General features: G+C 42.7%; 1 protein-coding gene across 3 annotated transcripts in view; it reads left to right on the top strand.

Annotated features, from left to right (window-relative positions):
• LHFPL3 (LHFPL tetraspan subfamily member 3) overlaps positions 1-21,037 on the top strand; it is a 279,658-nt gene that overhangs the window by 176,717 nt on the left and 81,904 nt on the right. For all 3 annotated transcript variants that reach the window (XR_012994422.1, XM_076328291.1, XM_076328303.1), the window contains exon 2: positions 8,476-8,712. Coding sequence is in view for 2 of the 3 variants with exons in the window: in XM_076328291.1 (XP_076184406.1) it covers positions 8,476-8,712 (237 nt within the window). In the remaining variant the exon portion in view is untranslated. The remainder of the gene's footprint in view (positions 1-8,475; positions 8,713-21,037) is intronic.

Consider the following 21,037-nt stretch of genomic DNA (forward strand, 5'->3'; position numbering starts at 1 on the left):
AAGGCTGTGATCTGACAAAAAACAAAGATGTAATATAAACAAGTAGTTCCTTCTTTACTTATACAGTTCTTTTTCAGGAGACTCTAGCATATGAGAAAAGTGGCTTTTGGATATCCCCACATCGTCAAACAACCTGGCTTCATGACAGTTGACTCCCAGGTCATGGCCCTCTGAGCACATGCATTTTCAAGCACCTTTGTCATTCCTGTGATCGCTGGGCATGGACCTTCAGCTGACACACAGAGCTCGTAACACCCATTCTGTGATACAAAGACATGTTAGAAAAACTCTGGTGGGCTGTGACACTGTTTTCATGTTATTTTAGACACTTTAAACAGAAAAATCAGAAAAAAAAATTATTAGATCCCAGGGCCAGTGGACACCACAGGAGGTGAAACAGTGTAAATGTAACTTTTGACACGTACCTTCCTGTGGGCTTCTATCTATACCACCTCCCATACCTGCTTCATTGTAAAGAAGTATTTTTACCTCTTGTCGTATATAATTTCAGTTTACCCATTTTTCATCAGTTAGTCATCTACCTCTGCTATAGCTGTTAGCAATTCGTTGTCATGACATTTCTAGGGATTTTTTGCCCACATGGTGATTAGGCCTGCATCCATTGATAGTCCCCGGTTTCCATATTTTTTCTGGACAAGGCACTATAAATACCTATTGCATATGGCTGTGGTTGGAACACTGGAAGTTGTGATCTTTTGCAAGGAGTCATTGGGATGCACCTTGTGAGTCACCTGCCACACACACATAAATATCTATGATACTCTTACATTATCTTTATGCTCAAGCTAAGATAGTTGTTGTACTAACTAAATTATTCATAGAACTGCATTAATCTTAAAGTTTAATTATCGTGGCTAATGATCAAAACTTGAAAGTTAAATGTTCCCATGATGATACAACCCCTCACAGAATTTCTGTCTCTATCATATCAAAGAAATCTCTATCCATACATGAATCCAACGCTTGAGGTCTAAAACAGGCCCCCTTAGCGCAGTAAAATTTCTCTTACAGTTCTTCCCTCAAGTGATCTTAACTGAAGTAGATTGCACTATCTTTGCTATTCTTTTCTACATACTTACAGCTTAACACATTCCTCACATGTAACATTACTTCACTTTCCCAGTTGTTTCCATCTTTCTGAACAACTCATGCTCTTTAGTGCTTGTCTTTGGGAATGGCTGTTGGTCAACCATATTTCTGTTATCCAGCTTCACGTCTTGCAACAGCTGATCAAATTCTTCCATTTTGCTGTCTAAGCATAACTAGCAGGCATCAAAATATCTCAGTTATCTGTCAACTCAGCCAGGTTATGGTGAGTCTTCTCTCCCTGACTGTAGCACCTACCTCACTACCTCTTTCCACAATATTATTTTCTTTCTCTTTGCTGTCCAGTCACTGAATAATTGGTCTTCTTTTTTCCTTTTCTTAAAATCAGCATGGGAAATACACATATCTCTTTATTTGTATGTATTTATATTCTTACCAGATTTGCCATCAAAAAGTCAGTGCCCTAATAAGTCAAGTGGCCATAATTGTGTCGGGTCTTTTATCACAGGAATGCAGTGGGAGGTTCTCCTCCTTTTTCTCTCCCTTAGCACTGTCTATAAATGTTCTTAGTCCTGTGGAGAGTTTCAGGCTTGTCTACATTACCAAGTAAGATGATGCAAAATAAGAGAATAAGTAGATTAAAGCAGTTATTGCTGAAGCCTTTCACATCCTCATCATATGTGGTTCTAGGGTTTTACTTCAAATGAGAACTAGTCTTGTCTCCTGACCAAATGCCCCCATTGTACATGTTCTTTGAAGCTTTCTGAAGGAAGATTAACACACAAACCTTTGCTCCTTCACTTGGCGAGGGGAGCATTTTTGGGCCTCTCTAGGAAGGTCTGCTTTTGTTCATATCACTTAGACAAACGTGTCACATCAGTGTCCTGGAGTAATTCCACCGGGCACCTCCCTTGTCCCACATGGGAGCCCAGGGCACAGAAATCCAGGTATGATTTTATCATTCCAGCTCTCGAAGAACACTACCCTTGAATCTTGAATTTCGTGCCACTTTTCTCACTGGCTATCTCATACCCAACAGCAATCATGTGGTTAGCAACCCTATATGAGCACTACCAAGATATCCTGCTGCCAGAAGAACTTTTCGGTCTGCTTATGGCACAAATTAACAGGCTGTGTCATCTCCCTGGGGAGATGTAAACACAGAGAATTATTATCCCACTGATTAGCACAGTCCATATCACTCAAGGCAATCTCAGCTGCCAGGAGCTTTCTCAAGCAACCTAAGGGAAAATGATGTGGATATGATTCTTTTAAGTTTTACAGTCGCCCAGATAGTTCTGAATGGTGTCAGTGACACTAATCAGTCGTTTATCAATTTCCCCCTGCTGCTTCTCACGAAAGCTCTTGATTACCTACAGAGGTCCTAAGCTGGGCTGTCTGCAGGCTCAGGAAGATGGTGCTAATCCGATGTATTCAGCTCACACACAGAAGACTGCCTTCAACCAGCTTTTTCCTTACTTGAATCAAGAAGTCTGTAGGAACTGATGGTTTAAGTCTTTTCATTCAATAGGTGAGCTTTCCAAATCCAGAAGTTTCTGAATTTATTAGAACTGAATAGTAGTAAAACAGTACTAGCCTTTGTTACATTTCCATTTCAGTCACATTGCCATTAGAGACAGTGGAAGTTTAGACAAAGATATGGGACCCATGTCTGTGTTATAAAATCATCCCTTAGCAGTTTCACTGAAATTGCATAAAATTGTTTCCATTTTTCAAATTTGTATAAAACTGAAAGTAATTTCCTTCTAGAGAAAAATCTTCTAATCCTCTTTAGAAGGATTAAAATGTAAAAATTTCTAGCCATACAAAGTAGATCTGTAGGTGGATTTTATACCTGTCTTTTCAGTCTTGAAGCTTATAAATGAATCATTACCTGTTTCATATTATTGAGCAAGTCTGTATTCTTAAAGGCATTCAGTGCAAAATATTCCCTCAGCAAGTGAAGACTTGAGGTTGACTAATCTTACTTATGTTAACCACTATGGGTAAGGTATTATTCCTGCATCTGAAGATGTTAACTAAGCAGTCACCTAGTAAAAAGCATGTAAACTGTATAGGCAAAGGAGATAATAATATCCTCTCTTTGATATCTGCCTTTATGCAAAGGGATCTAGTCCAGCCACTGTTTACCTGGGTGTCTTTTTACCAGGAGAAGTCAAACTGCAGTCAACAGAATGACTCCAGAAAGTTAAGCGAGTATATCAAAGCATGCAGGAACAGAATTCAGAAAAGATGAGTTAACGGGAAATCTGAGGAACTCAGCTGGGAAGCTGTGCACTGAGTTCCTGAGATAAGGGCCCATATTTTTAATTACCTAGGTGGAAAAGAACAAAGTTAAATTATTTTTAGGAAGTACTAAGAACATATGGCTGATGTGCTATGTAACAAAAAACCATAGAGATGTCAGTATTTGCTAATTATTCTTGCAGTTTAGCACAAAAATCCCACATCTATTGATCATTAACTAAGCATTAAGCTTCCTCTCATTTTGAGGATGATTAATAAAAGCAAACTGGCTCTGGTAGTTGCTGTTATATAGTAAACATTTGTCAACATTTACCTGGGTGAATGCAGACATTTAAAATGCAGACAAAAAATGTTTTTACAAATATATTAATGACAAGAAGAGAGCCAAGGAGAATCTCCATCCTTTATTGGATGCAGGGGGGAACATTGTCACTGAGGATGAGGAAAAGGCTGAGGTACTTAATGCCTTCTTTGCCTCAGTCTTTAATAGTCAGACCAGTTATCCTCAGGGTACTCGGCCCCCTGAGCTGGAAGACAGGGACAGCGAGCAGGATAAACCCCCCATAATCCAAGAGGAAGCAGTCAATGACCTGCTACACCACCTGGACGCTCACAAGTCTATGGGGCCAGATGGGATCCACCCGAGAGTGCTGAGGGAGCTGGCGGAGGAGCTCGCCAAGCCACTCTCCATCATTTATCAGCAGTCCTGGTTAACAGGGGAGGTCCCGGACGACTGGAGGCTTGCCAGTGTGATGCCCATCTACAAGAAGGGGCGGAAGGAGGATCCGGGGAACTACAGGCCTGTCAGCCTGACCTCGGTGCTGGGGAAGATTATGGAGCGGTTCATCTTGAGGGCGCTCACAAGGCATGTGCGGGACAACCAGGGGATCAGGCCCAGCCAGCACGGGTTCATGAGAGGCAGGTCCTGCTTGACCAACCTGATCTCCTTCTATGACCAGGTGACCCGCCTAGTGGATGAGGGAAAGGCTGTGGATGTGGTCTACCTGGACTTCAGTAAGGCCTTTGACACCGTCTCCCACAGCATTCTCCTAGAGAAGGTGGCGGCTCATGGCTACTCACAGGTGTACTCTGCGCTGGGTAAAAAACTGGCTGGACGGCCAGGCCCAGAGAGTTGTGGTGAATGGAGTTAAATCCAGCTGGTGGCCGGTCACGAGCGGTGTTCCCCAGGGCTCAGTTTTGGGGCCGGTCTTGTTCAATATCTTTATCAATGATCTGGATGAGGGGATCGAGTGCACCCTCAGCAAGTTCGCAGACGACACCAAGTTGGGTGGGAGTGTTGATCTGCTCGAGGGCAGGAAGGCTCTGCAGAGGGACCTGGACAGGCTGGATCGATGGGCCGAGGCCAACTGTATGAGGTTCAACAAGGCCAAGTGCCGGGTCCTGCACTTCAGCCACAACAACCCCATGCAGCGCTACAGGCTTGGGGAAGAGTGGCTGGAAAGCTGCCTGGCGGAAAAGGACCTGGGGGTGCTGGTCGACAGCCGGCTGAACATGAGCCGGCAGTGTGCCCAGGCGGCCAAGAAGGCCAATGGCATCCTGGCCTGCATCAGAAATAGTGTGGCCAGCAGGAGTAGGGAAGTGATCGTGCCCCTGTACTCGGCCCTGGTGAGGCCACACCTCGAATACTGTGTTCAGTTTTGGGCCCCTCACTACAAGAAGGACGTTGAGGTGCTGGAGCGTGTCCAGAGAAGGGCAACGAGGCTGGTGAAGGGTCTGGAGAACAAGCCTTATGAGGAGCGGCTGAGGGAACTGGGGTTGTTTAGCCTGGAGAAAAGGAGGCTGAGGGGAGACCTCATCGCTCTCTACAACTCCCTGAAAGGAGGTTGTAGCGAGGTGGGTGTCGGTCTCTTCTCCCAAGTAACAAGCGATAGGACAAGGGGAAACAGCCTCAAGTTGCACCAGGGGAGGTTTAGACTGGATATTAGGAAAAATTTCTTTACTGAAAGAGTGGTGAAACATTGGCACAGGCTGCCCAGGGAAGTGGTTGTGTCCCCATCCCTGGAAGTATTTAAAAGACGTGTAGATGAGGCACTTAGGGACATGGTTTAGTGGGCATGGTGGTGTTGGGTTTACAGTTGGACTCGATGATCTTAGAGGTCTTTTCCAACCTTAATGATTCCATGATTCTATGATTCTATGATTTTCACCAACACCAGAAGTATGCAGATTTGACGCATCGCTTCAATTAAATCCTTCACAACTGTGAGGGCAATGCTTATGTGTTGACTGTGAGAAATAATCTTTCTGGAAATGTGTAACCAGCTCCAGAAAGAAAATTATTGTGCAGTTTGTCTCTAAAAGCTTTGGAAGATCTTATGAAATTGTGTAAATGAGTTAAGGCAGGCAATAGGCAACTACAATTTGTCCAACCTGCATGTTCTGAGTAAATCAGTCCTTATCTAATTGTCCTTGTTTCTAAGCCTAATTATCCTTGAAAGTATTATAAGCTGTTATATTTTCACACAAATGAACTGCTCAGGAAGAATTTGTCAGATGCCTTAGGCACAGGTTTTATTCTACGTCAGATGCTTTCTGCAAGCATGCTTTCATGGCTTTGTCTATAGCAATTGTGTAGCTGTCAAAAGGAAAATACCATTCCTGAGCTCTGTTTTCACATCTCTTTTCCAGTATTTTATCATATTGATTCAGTACCGGTGTGTTTTTGTTTTGTGGGCATTAGAGGTATGTAAAATGACAGTGCTTATGCTTGTCCAGAAAAGACAAGAACTTGTTGCAATTCCCAAAGCGACGGCAGCTGTTGGTTGCAGAAGCTACTCTGTGTATAAACTATGTTTTCCAAACAGAGGTCTGGTTCAGCAGCCATTTAAAAGGCTGAAAGCCACACAGTGTATTCTTTTCAATTAGCACATATACCTGCAATGTAGACCACAGTGCACCAATATGATATTAACCAATATAATATTAAGACTTACAAAAGATGGTTTAGGATCCATTGTATCTCATCAGCCATACTAAGAAAGAAGGGCTAATGCTGGAAATATGCTTGTTTCCAAGCTAGGAAAGACAGCACAGACAATTACTGAAAGCATATGTATTTTCTGATTCTCCTAAATGCAATAAAAACTGAGGAATGAACCCATTCAACATAATCTTTATTTTTAGATTTTTCTTATTTTACTTAATTTTTATATCCTATCCTCCCCGACTGAAGATGCCCCTATGCCGTTGCCCTGGCTAGTGCTGCACTCACGTTGTTTGCTTCAGTGAAGCCAACGAGTCTGTCAGCACAACCAAGGGCTGCAGTTAAGCATATCCGTGCACTCTTCCTATTGCTCTGATAGGAAATGTGCCATGAGTACCCAACTGCTCTGTCCCCTGTTGCCAACGTACTGGCTCCCTGCCAAAAATCAGTTCAGGTTGAACGGGACCTCTGGAGACCACCTGGTCCATCACCCCACTCCCAGCAGGGCCAACCCGCATGGGGTTTCCCAGGGAAAGACATTGTCCAAAAGCAACTGGCAAGGTGCAAGTCATGGCTTCGCTGCGCTCCTTCAGCTGTGCCCGGTGACAGTCCCTGCGGGCAGTGGGAAGCCAGGTCCTACGCAGAAGTACATTCTGTCCAGTCCTATGAGATTGGCATATTGGCATGTTTTCTCAGCCCATGGATTTTCTCAGCTAGTGACACAGTGGGGAGAGGCCATATTAGTGAAGATTCAGTGCGCGGGTTTTCTTTTTTTTGCCTGTTTCTATAATGATGTATCACCACCTCAGGACACATTGTATTGTCTCGGGGCAGAAGCCCTGCTGCTGCATCCCTGTTATGGTACCCTCCACTGCAAGGCACACAGTCCAGTAGGAAGAGGGGCAAACAGCCTCCAAGGAGGCTGCTCCCCAGTGACCTCAGGACATGTGTCTGAACAGCAAGTCCTGTGCCAGCCCAAGGCTGTGGCCAAACCCAGGCTGGTAAGATGCTGGGGTAAGGACTGTGACCATGCTCTAGAGCCCAGCAGGACCACGCTTCAGGTCTCCTTGCCCAGGAGCACACGTGTCCCACCCAAGGTGTGGGTGGCCAGGCACAGGTAGCGGTGCATGCTCAGCCTTCACCCTGGCGCCGTCCAGGCAGGGACATCACAGCGACTGCTGGCCAGTGGGCAAGATTCACTCTGCTTCAGGTGATGGAGCATGTTACTTTTGAAAAAACAAACTTGTCACACCATTTTGCCTGCTCCACAAGAGCCACGTTGGCCCGTGACATTACCTGCTGTCCCACAGCAGGGCAGTTTCCCTGGGAACCAAGGGTCAAACCAAATTTCTGCTACTTAAAAATTAAGTTCAGCCTTTTAGCATCACCCAGGTTGATGGATGAGGACCCAAACACCCACCCTTTGCCTCTGTCCCCCCCACGGTATGGCTGCTCCTACCCGGAGTGGCTGGTGGTCAATGTCATCTAGCTTTCCATATGGGTAGAGGTTTTTCATTTTTCTTGGTGTTAAAAGGATCAGCGCTTTTTCGTGTTTGAGATGTCATGTGGTGATTTCTCGGGTAAACCAGATCAGAAGTTGACAGCAATGTTGACAGCTTATTTTTCCTTGCAGAACAATATCATTACTTGTGTTTTTGAGGAGTACAAACCTTATGCATAAAACATATTTCAGTTAAAGGGATACTGCCAACTGACAAAAAAAACTCTTGCTATTACCTATGTGTGTTACAAGCACTTAGATCACCAGAAACGATAGGTAGTTTTTTCGTCTATTTTTCTCTGGTTTGTTTGCCTGACCATTTGATAGTAATCCAGTGTTTCCTTTGAATATCCAGGTTATTAATATTTTTCCCCTTTCGTTTTGTGTGAGCCTTTCGTATTACAATGAAGAAATCAGTCTCACCAGGAAAATGTGATTGTACTGTACAAAAACTGGCCAGGGATTCAGGATGTAACTTTTTTTTTTAAGCAAGCTGTGCAATTGGTATCGTCTCTTAGGTTTTTGTATTGAATATTTAACCACAGCATATAATTCTGTGAGTTGTTTTTAAGTAACCTAGCTTTGAAACTTAGAATGAAAAAGTGTGTTGCTTTAATGATAACTGTGTAGGTTCTCATCAAAACAAAAGTTTGGTCTCATTATCCCATTGTTCTCCTTTTCTTTTTTCTCCAAGCTGCCTGTCTCGTCCTGGGTTGTATGATTTTTCCTGATGGCTGGGATTCAGATGAGGTAAAACGGATGTGTGGTGAAAAGACAGACAAGTACACGCTGGGGGCTTGTTCAGTCCGCTGGGCATATATCCTGGCAATTATTGGAATCTTGGATGCCCTGATCCTCTCATTTCTGGCATTTGTGCTTGGCAACAGACAAGACAGCTTGCTAGCAGAGGAGCTCAAGTTGGAAAACAAAGGTAGGACTGCTTTAGAAACACTATTATTGGGTGGCCTCAAGGGCAATTGCTTTAAAAAAATGATCGGTTTCATTTTATTTTATACTTAAAAGTTGGCATGCTGGCTTACTTCTTAAGTTGCTGGGAAAGAGGAAATGCAAGGGGCAGAGGAAGTTTTGCTTTTCAGCCTCCAAAATCTAAGAAAGCTCATAATTGCCATAATTGCTGCACTATGCATGACTTAACAGTTTTCAGAGCTGTAGATGGGATGGTTTTGTGTTACCCACTTGTACATTATTCCATTAGCATTTAAGTTTCACTATCTCCATCTTTTTCTGTACCCCATGGAAGATTTGTTCATTTGGTTCCTTTAAGATTTTGCATTGTAATATGAATGGTTGTAACATGGCATTCCACTATATGTGTTAGCACAGTACACAGTAAGGAGGGAATGTTGGCTTGGGAGATTGGTAATGATGAGCTGTGTAATGGGACCGCCTACACAGCAAGGCACCGGTGGACTAAGGATCAGAGCCAGGAATGAAGGAGAATCCTAGTTCTTGTTTGATTGTGTTGCTTTGAGCTCATTAGTCAGCTCACAGGAATCTAGGATACTGTAGTAACTGAATATTCATGCAGTGAGTTGGGGATAAAACACATTTCTAGATGAAAAACAGGAAACTGGCTCAGCACAGCAGTTTATCATGCAGTTGCAAGAAGAGAGATGCTGTTCGGCAAGCATGTGCAAGCCTGGCTGATTTCTGCAGCCCCTTCCCCTTGTACTCCCCCAGCATCCACAGCTGTGTATCTGATGTGACAGATACTACAGAGGGCATATCCCTGCCTTGTCTTTTTAACTGGCCTGTTGTCCCTGGATCTGTCTAATCCCTTCTGAACCTGCTGATACTGTCGGCTTCTACAGCAGCACCACGTGGCAGCGAGTTCCTGAAGCTCACTACTGACTGCTAAAGAAGTACTTTCTTTTATCTGTTTCACATTGATCCCCTACTATTTTCACTGAGTGTCTCCTAGTGCAGGATTCTGCATTCAGCTCATCCACCACCTTTGTAATTCTGTAGGTTGCTTCTAATAATAGCAAAGATATAAGGAGCCCTTCACCACTCAATTGGAAATCAAAAGCTGTTTGGCAGCCTGTGTTGTACAAAAATAGCTGGTCTCAGTCCTGCTCCAGAAGGACCATTATCCATATATCTGAAAGCACCAGCACACTGGCCCCAGCTTGCTGAACTGCAGACAGTTAGCACACTCAGCCCAAAGATAAGTGGACTTGAAGACTGAACTTCACATGAGATTCCAGACCTGGTTAGAGCCTACTAATGTTGTAGGTTAAGGAAAGTGTATGTTGCTTGCAATTGCATGTGTACATCTGTTCCGCAGGTAAACTGAGGGCATCAGTTTCAAGGACTGTCCCTGTGGCCCTTTCCTGTAAGGATAATATTCATCTGCATTTGAAAATTAAAGTACCTATCAAAATAGCATTCACAGCTATGCCACAAGTGCTTTTGGCATCAGCACTGTGTCTGATTTGTCTATACCATACAGAGCTCCTGAACCCTACAACTACTTGTATCAAAGAACCTCACATGTTTTGGCACCTTATGAACAAAAAACAGCTTCTGGAGGCTCATCACCTCTCACGTCACTGGCACAAGCTCCTGCCAGAACATTTGGTCCTCAGCATGTCGGACAGAATCATTCAGCAGCTCATTTTCCTTGGATTAAGCACAGAAATGTACCACACCACCAGCTTCAAAGCAAAACAAAAAGGGACCCACCCCACTTTGTCCTTCACAGTCAAGCCTAATTTTCACCACTTTTTAAACTGTCTTTCAAATGAAAAGAAAAAAAGGCAACTTGTCTTCTAAAAAGGACATCCTCTCCCCGCTCGTCACAAAAAGCTTCTGCTAAGCAACAACAGGGCAAGTCTAAATCCCTCTGCAGCCCCCTGGCATTTCCCACCTGCATGTGTTGCCACCAGGCACAGCCACAGCACCAGAGGAGTCCCAGGAGAGCACAGGTGGGGCATGGGTGGACACCACCACCCACATCAGTGGTGGGGACATGGCAGGTACCAGTACCAACAGAGCACCCGCTCTCCACTTTGCTGGCCAGAGATCAGTCCTTCTTCTGGCCTTTTGGATGCCAGGAAACCCTGCCTGCATCCTGGTGAGCAAACATCCTACTGAGACAACAAGGCACGAGCACTTAATTCCCTCCAGTGGTCTCTGATCTCTGTACAAGACAGGCTGCAGCTTGCCATCCCCAACACTGTGCTGATGGAGCAGAGCTCTGGGGCATGGTCCCCGCAGACCAAGGAGAGGTTTCAGCCAAAAAGGCTTCACTCTGAAGCAGGCACTGGGATATGTAGGTAGTACTCATGCATTTTTGCAGCTAGAAGTTGTTTAATAGTGTTTAGGAGGAAGAGTTTGGGTTCATATGTCCAGGATTGTGAGGCAGGTTTTGTAATCCTGGCAGTCACTGGCTGCATGCTCAGGTGACCGGTTTGGGGCAGTGGTCTGTGGTTAGAGGGGGTGTTGATTACCTACACCATAATGATGAAGAAGCTGGTAGAACATTAGGGCCAACACTTGTCCTTGAGTTGGCACCAAACAACCTCCTGTCTGGACCCCTGGCACGCACTGCACATGCGTAAAGGCTTTGACACCCCATAAACTACGTCCCCTTGTCCCCTTTCAGGTTAAGAGATACTGGAGAACTACTCATCAGCATTAGTCCACATGCAAAGTATCCATGCGTCTCTTGGAAATGGTCAGGGTGCAAAAATACTGAAATATGCAAATATCACTAGCATGCCTCCCATATAGACAAGAAGATTAGACTGAGGATATAAGCAATACCACACTCAGCTTCCCAAGCTACTCTTACAATGTGAAGTCAAAGCCCTCATAACAAGTAGCCATGAATATTAAACATCCCCTCATCCCTTCTTCCTTCTCTTCATCTACATGAGGTCTGCCTCCAGGCTTGTGCTGGCACCTGCTTCTAGATTAGCAGGTATGGATGAGGAGCATCCTTTTTTCAAGGTGGAGTACCTGTGCTGCTGCTGTCTTCCAAGAGGCAAAAAATGTGGTCAGATGGTCAGGGCTGTCCATTGGGTGGGACCCCAGTGACTCGTTCCCCTTGGTGGTGGTGATGTCTTCTGGTCACAGGCTGGGACATCCCATAGCCTGTGATAAGCAAGGTGTCCCCTTAAGGGACAGTTGTGGCTCCATCACGGCTTTTCGGGAGAATGCACCTGGGGAGCAATCAACACTGTACCCGAGAGGAACTTCTGCTTGCCCTGTCAGCTCTTCTCTGCTGCTGGGGCTTTGCCCCACGCATGTAGATACCATTATGCAGTAGCTCAGCGGAGAGGAAGATACAGTAAATTAAGTATAACAGTCACAACAGTGTTCATTTATGTGGAAAAACCTTCAACAAGAAATTATTAGGCAATGATCAGACAGCTGGGCAGCTGTTTTCTTAATCAGGTAATAGTTCTGTCTGGAGGCTTCATTGCAGATCAGCTCCCACAGGCTCATTAATGAGAGTCTGCGGTGGCTGTGCCAGTACCTGGCACCACAGCTGTTTCTGAGCATTGGTGACGAGGAAACAGTTAAAAGCATATGAAATGCAACAAGATGGTAAAAAGGTGAGAAGATGACAGAAAAAGAGTAAGTTGTACTTCTCTGTAGACTTACCATGCTGAATTGTCCACCTGCTCTATGCTTTTGATGACTACAGTTCTGTATATTTACCTAGGTTAATGAATGCTCATAAGTAAGGAATTTGACTGTTAAAATTATTCATGGGAGAAGACGGCTGTATTTTTGCTATACAAGAAAGTTTTCGTTTTCACTATGTGATAAAAATAGTGCTTATTCATTTCTTATTTGCTTAGGTGTGAGAGTAAACTACTATGTGGGTTTCACATCTGAGAAATATAGCTCAAGTTTAGCAGACTTTCTTCAGGTTATAGTCTATTTAATGTAGTTTCCTCATCATGCAAATTTTACATAACAATCCGTACCTTTTTCATTTAGAAAACTGCCTTTTGAAGAAAAAAAAAGGTATTTCTAAAAAGACTTTCACATTATGTTTATATCATTAGCAAAAGGAGGGGAGAGAACAGTATTACATGGTTTTCTTTAATTTCTAGGAACTAATGGTAATGACTTAAAGGCCTGCATGTTATTAAACTAATGGCATGCAGGATGATAACAAAAATAGTCAGAATTCACCTTAGCTTTAAGCTTCATCAACACCATTTTGAGTGAGCCATCAACAACAGGCGTAAACCTTGATGTGTTGTGTAATGACATAATTTAACATTTTGAACTGTAATGTCTTAATGACATAAAATTAAAGTTCTGGCCAAAGGGTGAAGACACCAAATGAGAAGATTCCAAAAGAAATTGAGAGTGCAAGACAATTGCTTTTATGGTAGAAAACAGTAATATGGTCTGCATTATGAGTGATAAATACAAGAGCATTCAGAAGAAACGATCCTGTTAAGTAGTATCAGTCAGAGCAGGTGGTTGATGCACTTCGTGGACAGTACTGGTTTTTCTGATGGATGGAACAACTTCACAAGGTGTTTATGTGTAACATTTGACTCATCTTTGGGGCCCATATGGTCACAGATAAGCAATTTGCACTAAAGATTTCCTGGAGTTACAAGCCTAAGGCTGAAATAGATAAATGGAGCCGGGAGCTAGACAGGAGATTTGAAGGATTCATCTACCCTGCAGTGATTGCAACTCACAGACTCAAACTACACCACATCACTCCCAACAGCCACATTGCAGAGAGCTCGTCGCAGAGCTCAGTGCAGGATGCCCAACCGAGGATTTGCCAGTTGGTTGACACTTACACCATCATTATTCTTCATACCGGTGCTGTCAGGGCCTGATCCAGGTTGTTGAAGGCTGGCTCCGTACATCTGCCTGAGCTGCAGTCACTGCAGAATAAACACCCTTAAAGACAGAAGCTAAGGGGAAGTTGTTTCTTGGTGACAGTTTTCCGTAAAAGAAAAAAAATAGTCTTGCATGGAGATTTGCACACCTTTGGCAAGAGAATCATCTTCTATAAGCAGGAGTAGTCTACCCACATGATTGCTGCTGCAACAGAAAACCAGGCTAGCAGTGCACTTGTTCCACTGAGGGACTACATGACAGAGTGCGCATCAGCTGTCATTCTTCAAAAGGAAAATAGCTCAGGTCACAACACATGTGCAAACTGCTGCGAAATTGCAAAGCCCTGCTTATCAGCATGTAGTTCTCATGGCATACACTCACAAACATTGAGGCTGACTTGTTCAGAATTAGGTGAATAAACATATGAATATTGATACCTGATTTAAGTTTTCATATATAGCTACAATGCATAAAAGAATTGCCAGCAGCTCCGGTAGTAATAAAGAGTACAGATCCAGTCAGGACACCATGTATATCCCTGTGTACCCATGTTCTCTATCCAATAAAATTTTATAGTCCCTTTTTTGTAAAGTTGTGTACCCCCTAACTCCTCCTGATACACAAAAAGTCAGTGTATGCACCTTTTCATTTCAGTTAGCATGTAATTTTCAAAAATAAAAATACTTCCAAAAATAAAATGCAGGTTTTTTGTTACTCTCTTCCCTTTTTTTGACTGGTATTTCTCTTCATGTCTGCTAGTCTCCTCCCATCCTTCCTTTCTAAAGAGTTCAAGAGAGATCCACTTGTTGCTTCAGCGTGTGGCTCAATGTTCAAAGCACTTAAGGTGACTTTGAACTCAGAACAAACTTGGCCACTTGAATTTCCATTTGAGAAGGGAAACGTGGAAGAAACTCATTGGGGAGTGATCTGTGATGGATTGCTATAGACAGCCCACCAATGCACTTGCCAGCTTGCAGCTGGTCAGAGGAATCTGGAACTATGTCCAAAAGTTTATGCTCTTGCCTCAGAGGAGAAGTATTTAGATACCCTGCTTTTCAAAGGCAAAATCAGGCTCTTCTTTGAAGCCCACAGCCGTAGGTTCCAGGTTGGGAATTCCTGGCCCTCATTTCTAGCTTCAAAACATTATTCTCTGCCATGTCAGCCAACAACAAAGTCTTGTCACAGCTGTGAAGAGCTCACACGTTCTCTTTCAGCTTCAACCAACAAGTGGCTCATCTGTCATAACATCACTGCCATTAGCTCCGGTTGTTAATTTCTTTGTTTAATTACAACCTGTTTTCCTTCAGGTATCACCTCCACAATGAGCTACAAGGAGCTCTGAGTACAAGAACAGTAGGCAAGTAGTACAAGACATATTTCATTTAGAAACCTGCAACTAGAAGCCAAACTAACAGATTTTTTTTATAAAATTTCTTCCCCAAAATTTCCTTCTTTAGATAATGGCAACCATTTGCCTGTGATTTCAACTATATAAATAATATTTTTAAAAGAGAAAATATAAACATGGAGATTTCACTGTGTTTGGCGTCAGATTTGGCGTCATCCTTTCCAGGATGAAGATTCTCACAGCACTGCTGTAGGATCTATGCCTAAGGTATGAACTTTCATCCAAGGACTGTATGAACAGTCATTGGATCCAAATCCAGGACTTTCCTTTGCAGTGCCTTAGTGTCACGCACTCTCTTGCTCAGTGTATGCTGAATTCTGTCACACAAAACGGAACAGCTCCAGCCAGAGGAATTTTGGGCTCCCTCCTCCACAGCAGTCTACAGTATGTTATGTAGGACACTGTTGTTAGAGATCAGAGCTGGAAGTCTGAGAACGTCCAACCTGAGGAGAGGACGTCCTCAAACTAAGGCAGGCAGAAAATCAAAGTATTTTGGAGGTTTTAGTAGAAAATGGAGGGAAGAAACTGGGGAGTGAGACCAGAAGTCAAGGTTCTTCGATACAGACTTAGAAGACACTTCCAGGTCTTCCTTTTGAAAATGTCTACTTTTGTGTTTACAAGCATGTGAGTAGCACAGGCACATGCATGTGAGAAGCTACTTAGATTTTTCTACTGGTATTGAGTGGCAGTAAGGCAAAAGCCCTGGAGCGGTGTTCAGAATAGCTGAGTTTGATTCCTGGTTCTCTTACTGAGCTTGGATCTGTCATTTGATTTCTCCATTTCTCTGTCTTTTAAATGGGGAGGAATGAGACTGACTTTGTTGATAAGGTATGTTGTGGTTCAGCAATGAAAGGTGAATTAGAAAAGGTAAATGGTGGTGGAATTATTATTAAAGTACGTATTCCGAGACTAAGCCCTGATAAAAGTATTTTATCAGGGAACTACTTTACCAATGTGCTAAATAATGATACTCTCAAGGGGAGGCAAATGAGGCATCAAAACTAAAAGTTGAAAGCTGATTAAAATACCTTATTAAATAAAGGTCAATCTTGCGGTAGTGCTGATTGGTACATCAGCTGATCCAACAGTTCCTTTCCAGCTCTACTTTCTATAATGAGAAAGTAAGATGAGTCCTAAACATATGCATTAATTACTTAACTGAAGAAGTTGGAGACCATGAATAAAGAGTCCTAGTTCCCCACTAATTAATGAAGGAAAAACATGGTGAACTGCTTTCTGTCTCATAGAAAGATGGATCCCACTTGCTGTTACACTCTGTAAGGAGTCTCATACAATAGCTTGGTTAAAGAAATTACCATTCCATTTAATGAGCTCATGATATGAGGGACCAAGAATGGGGACTTAAAGGCATGCTGGTAGCAAAAAGCTAGGCAGCCTCAAAAAAACGCGTCTTAAATGGTATAGGGAACTCAATGCATTGTAAGGGCTCTGTGCTCAGCTGAAAAATTCTGTAGGGCAGCAAGGCACAGAGGGATTGAGCATTACAAAGTGGAGCGACACGATGCATGGGAATGGGGGATGAAGTCATTAGAAAGTGCTGTTACAAGCTAAAACAAATCTCCGGGCTGGTCAAGACAAGTCCATACCAAACCTGGACAGATGTGGAGACCTGTGGTGTTAACTTAAAAGGAAGCCTATGGCCTGTTACAAGCAAGACTGTATTTACTGAGCTAGAAAGTGACAAGTCTGACTGTGCCATCACTAGTATTCGCATTAGAAATGGTGTTTCGAAGCTTGGACAAAAAATCAGAGATATTTCACAATACATAGATGTATAAAAGGGAAGTAACTGGCACATATTTCATTCTGGGTAGGGATAGTCACACACAAAGATTATCATACCCCACCATCCACACCTTCTTCCCTACTGATAGAAACCACATTTTTAGGAGGAACAGCAGAGAATGGAATAGCTCATGACTCAGCTGTTCTTGCATGAATGTTTTTGGGCAAAGTGTCAATGTAGACTAAAAAAATCAAGGTGGATTTGTGCCAAGAATCTGGACTGTGACTGGGAACAGCTGATCTATGAGGACTTTTCTGCTGCCCAGTCCAGCCTGCCATTTCAGAGAGCTGCCCGGGCTGTCCATATGTTCACACCAGCCCTAATGTCTTGTCCTCGCACACAGAGGAAGCCTGTAGAACTGAGCTGTAATTGTTCCTTCTTGAAGCAAGTTCCAGTAATTTTCTTGGAAATCTTTCTTATGATTTAAAAAGTCATTAGTTTCATTATCTCATTTCCACTGTGAATTTGTTTTGACCCTTCTTCAGCAGTTTCAAAAAGCCAGGATCATTTTCTATCTGCAAACAAAACATCTGAAAAAAATGCAGGTAACCTCTCCCTTACTGGGCATAGTGTCAACAAAAACAAAGGATGTTGTCAGTAGCTTTAGAATAAAGGAGCTATCAAAAAATCCAAATGAAAGCAAAGCAAACAGCCCTGTTTCCCAAAGTTATATTCAATGAGACATTTAAGTCATACCTAGTGAGATATTTGAGGTATCTGGCTCTTCCTGGTTTCTGTTACAGGTAACGTCCATGGCTGCTTACTACAATAACATGTAAAAGTTGTTGGCAGTGTAGTTTTTCTCTATTTAGCCAGTCATTATTACATTGCTTTATTCTAGAACCTTGAAACCGTTCCTGTTATTTCTGGGCCACTTCCAGAGTTGATCTGGACTTTCTGTTGAGTCCCTCATCTTCTCCTGAACGACAAGCTTGTGGACTCCAGTATGTCGTTCCCACTGACCTCTCCCTGGATGCCTGGGAGCCTGGCCCTGGGACAGGTCCAGGCTAGGGCACCCATGTTTTTAGTTCCTTGGCTCTGGGATGACCCTACTAGGGCCAAGTTTGCTGCGACTGAAAATTAGGGTTCTGCTCTTGACTGCCAAGATCTTTGTCTGTTGACTTTGATATGTCTGTACAGTTTTACTTGATACAATACCAGAAAACAGCAGCAGAAGAGGAAACAGAGACATGGTATTCATGAGTAATATTGCACTCAAGACTGCTATAGGTGTGTACTAATTTAATTTGCTAGAAAGGTACACAATAGATAACAAGTGAAATTATAATCCAAAGATATTTTATCAAGGTTTTGCCTATCTCTTTTATCTGGAGGATATTTTTTTTTTTAATTCATGTTTTTAAATGAAATAAATGATTTTGTTCATTGCACATGGTCCATGTTATTATGTTTAATCTTTCAGGCATTTGGCATGCAAGCACTCCAGCTGTCAGAAATATTTTTATGCACCTACTTCAAGAGCATTTAGCATGAAATGTACTCTACAGACATGGTAAAACTGAAAATAGAGGTTTAGTTGCAATCCCGTTTGACTAAATGTATTTACAACACCACAGCACATTTCATTTTACAAACCACCTTAGTTTTGTAAATCTAAAAATTTTCAGGATCATAATGAGCTGGCATAAGGATGTCATTGCACAAAGTTATTAATCTCAAAATGCTCTTTCATCTCAAAGCACTTGCACCCTTCTAGGTGGCAGCGTTTGACACAAGACAGACCATTGCTCTGTTCCTATATGCTATTTCCCTCAGTTCCTGCCTTCTGATGTTCCCAACTGATTCTCTCCTAGTCACTGAGTGTATTGTTCCTGTCTAGCACGTGCACGCTGAAACCAAAACTCAGTGAGCTTTGTATAACTCCGCGTCTGATCAGCATGATCATTTAAACTAGTCTCCAATATCACACAGGCTGTAGGATGGCCTGAATCCCCTCCAGTTTATCAGCACTGCGTAAACTGTGGAATCAGAGCTGGACACTGTTCCAGGGGTGGTTCTGACTCTGCCATACCCAGAGGTGTTACAACCCCTCTACTTCTGCTTAGCATTTCCTTGTCTGCACCCAAGACGCTCAGTAGCCCGTCTGTCTGCCAGCACCGCTGCAGCTCGTGTTCAGCTGCCTTTCCACATACTCTCTGTCAGTGTGTGGCTACGTTTCTTGCTCCTTGACATACCATTTTGCATCAGGCCATGCTTACAGAATCAGCCATTTGGTAACACACATGCAGACTTCTTTGACCCTCTTCACCACAGCAGTTGAGAGAGAGAAAATGGACATTGCCACTGGCTCCCAGCAATCTGGAGAAAATATGGATGTTGTAGGTCTATCACCTCCTTCTTCCTCACTAGAAGGAGATGAAAAGACATGAAGAAGAAGAGGAGACCAGAAGCCACCTTCTTTCTTTTCTACATGTGCGCTGAATTCAGACACAAAAGCATCCCAACATAAGCCCTGCTCTCTGAACTCATGGTGTCGGGGCACTTTATGCCTCCCTATGACTTTGTTTGCTTTCCTTCCCCACTCTTTCAAGGGTTTCATAGCCTCTCACTGCACTTGGACAGTTCGGTCAATAAAGGTAGATCTTTACAGTATGAATACTCCCCACTGTCTGGTATAGCTGAAGACCATGAATGCCCACTGTAGGGTCTAATAGGTGGACAACCATCTTGAAATACTGAGTAAATCCACCAGCGTTGCTACCAGCAGTGACGTGTAAAGGTAGATAATTTCTTGCTTCCTAAACACAGAGGCAATAGTTTAGCCGTACTTTTTACATTTCTACCATAATAATATATGTGAAAGATAAGTGCACATTGGATAAGAATTGAGAAAAATAGCAGTGTTATGTAAATGCCTGCTAAAATGGATGCATCTGGAATCCCTGCAGAGTACAATAGTTCAGTTATTTAGTGGTTACTTCAAAAAGAGCACATTCAGAAACGAAATTAGATTGGCATAGCTAAAATGGACTCATTTTATACAAAATGTTTACTCCTATTCTTTTTAAGTAGATTATTGAACCAAAATCCTCAAAGCTTTTCCACTGGGCATGTTGGACATGCTTATGTAGTGGGGTTTTTTTTCATCCTGTGAAATCAGTAAGAATTTTAGAGGGTGGGAGTAAATTGAATCCATTATAGCAATTCATACACTGTTTAAATGGTCATGAATCTTACTTACACTAATCCTTGAGCACAGAGTTTCAAACAACATTTTTCAGGTGTTTTAATGTTTGATGTATATCAAATATGTTCACATTTCCTTTGAAGAACTATCATAACACTCTGACAATAACAACTGGCTGACCCCTTGCAAATAAAACTCTGATAAAGCAATAAAGATCAGACATCATATATCCTACAGAAACAAATACTGGTCTACTAGAGAAAGTGGAAGTGTACTAGAAATCATTCAATGCGCTTCAAATGTTAAGGAGCAGAAAACATTGTTAAAGAGTTGATTGGAAATTCGGTACAGAAGCCATGCTGGCAAAGTATAAAAGTGCCATACTTAGGAGAGCAGCCACAAAAACACAGTACTTGCATCCTTAATGGAAATGCTGGATTTGGCAACATGGAAAGAAGTAATGCCAAATGGTTAAGGAGCAACTTTGCTTGGGAGAATAAAAATTTGTATCAGCATTAAGGCTGAATTTCTATGCCCTTTCAGAACTAGCCTGCAGCATCTAATTGTTGAATTTAAAATGATAGCTGAAAACCTCTGAGCATTCATTGTCGTGTGGCCTCAGCACTTCCAAGCAGAGGCGGTAGCTATCTAAAGAGCAAAACTGCCCCCCATTGTTCTGCCTCAGCTTTATAAGTATGCTCCCTGCTGCTCTGTAGTTTTTAATTCTTAGGCCATATGGGCAAAGATGACGTATTATTAAGTACAATAAATCTTCCCATATAACCATCAGCCCAACTATTTTCCTGAAGAGGACTGACAAGCTTATCTTAAATAAATCCCTAAAAGGGCTCTGTGAAATGATTAGAAGTTGTATGTTTACAATGATGCCAGAAGATCAGCAGGTTTATACACTGATCAATCATTTATACACTAGTGAGCAGCTGGCATCCGAGGCTGCATCTGCTCATCTATCAAGCAGTTCTCACAAAGGTCAGAGGTAGTAAAGTTGTACTCAGACACAAATATAGGTATAAAAATGTTCTAAA

Source organism: Aptenodytes patagonicus, chromosome 1 (genome assembly GCF_965638725.1).
Source record: "Aptenodytes patagonicus chromosome 1, bAptPat1.pri.cur, whole genome shotgun sequence".
Lineage (NCBI taxonomy): Eukaryota > Metazoa > Chordata > Aves > Sphenisciformes > Spheniscidae > Aptenodytes > Aptenodytes patagonicus.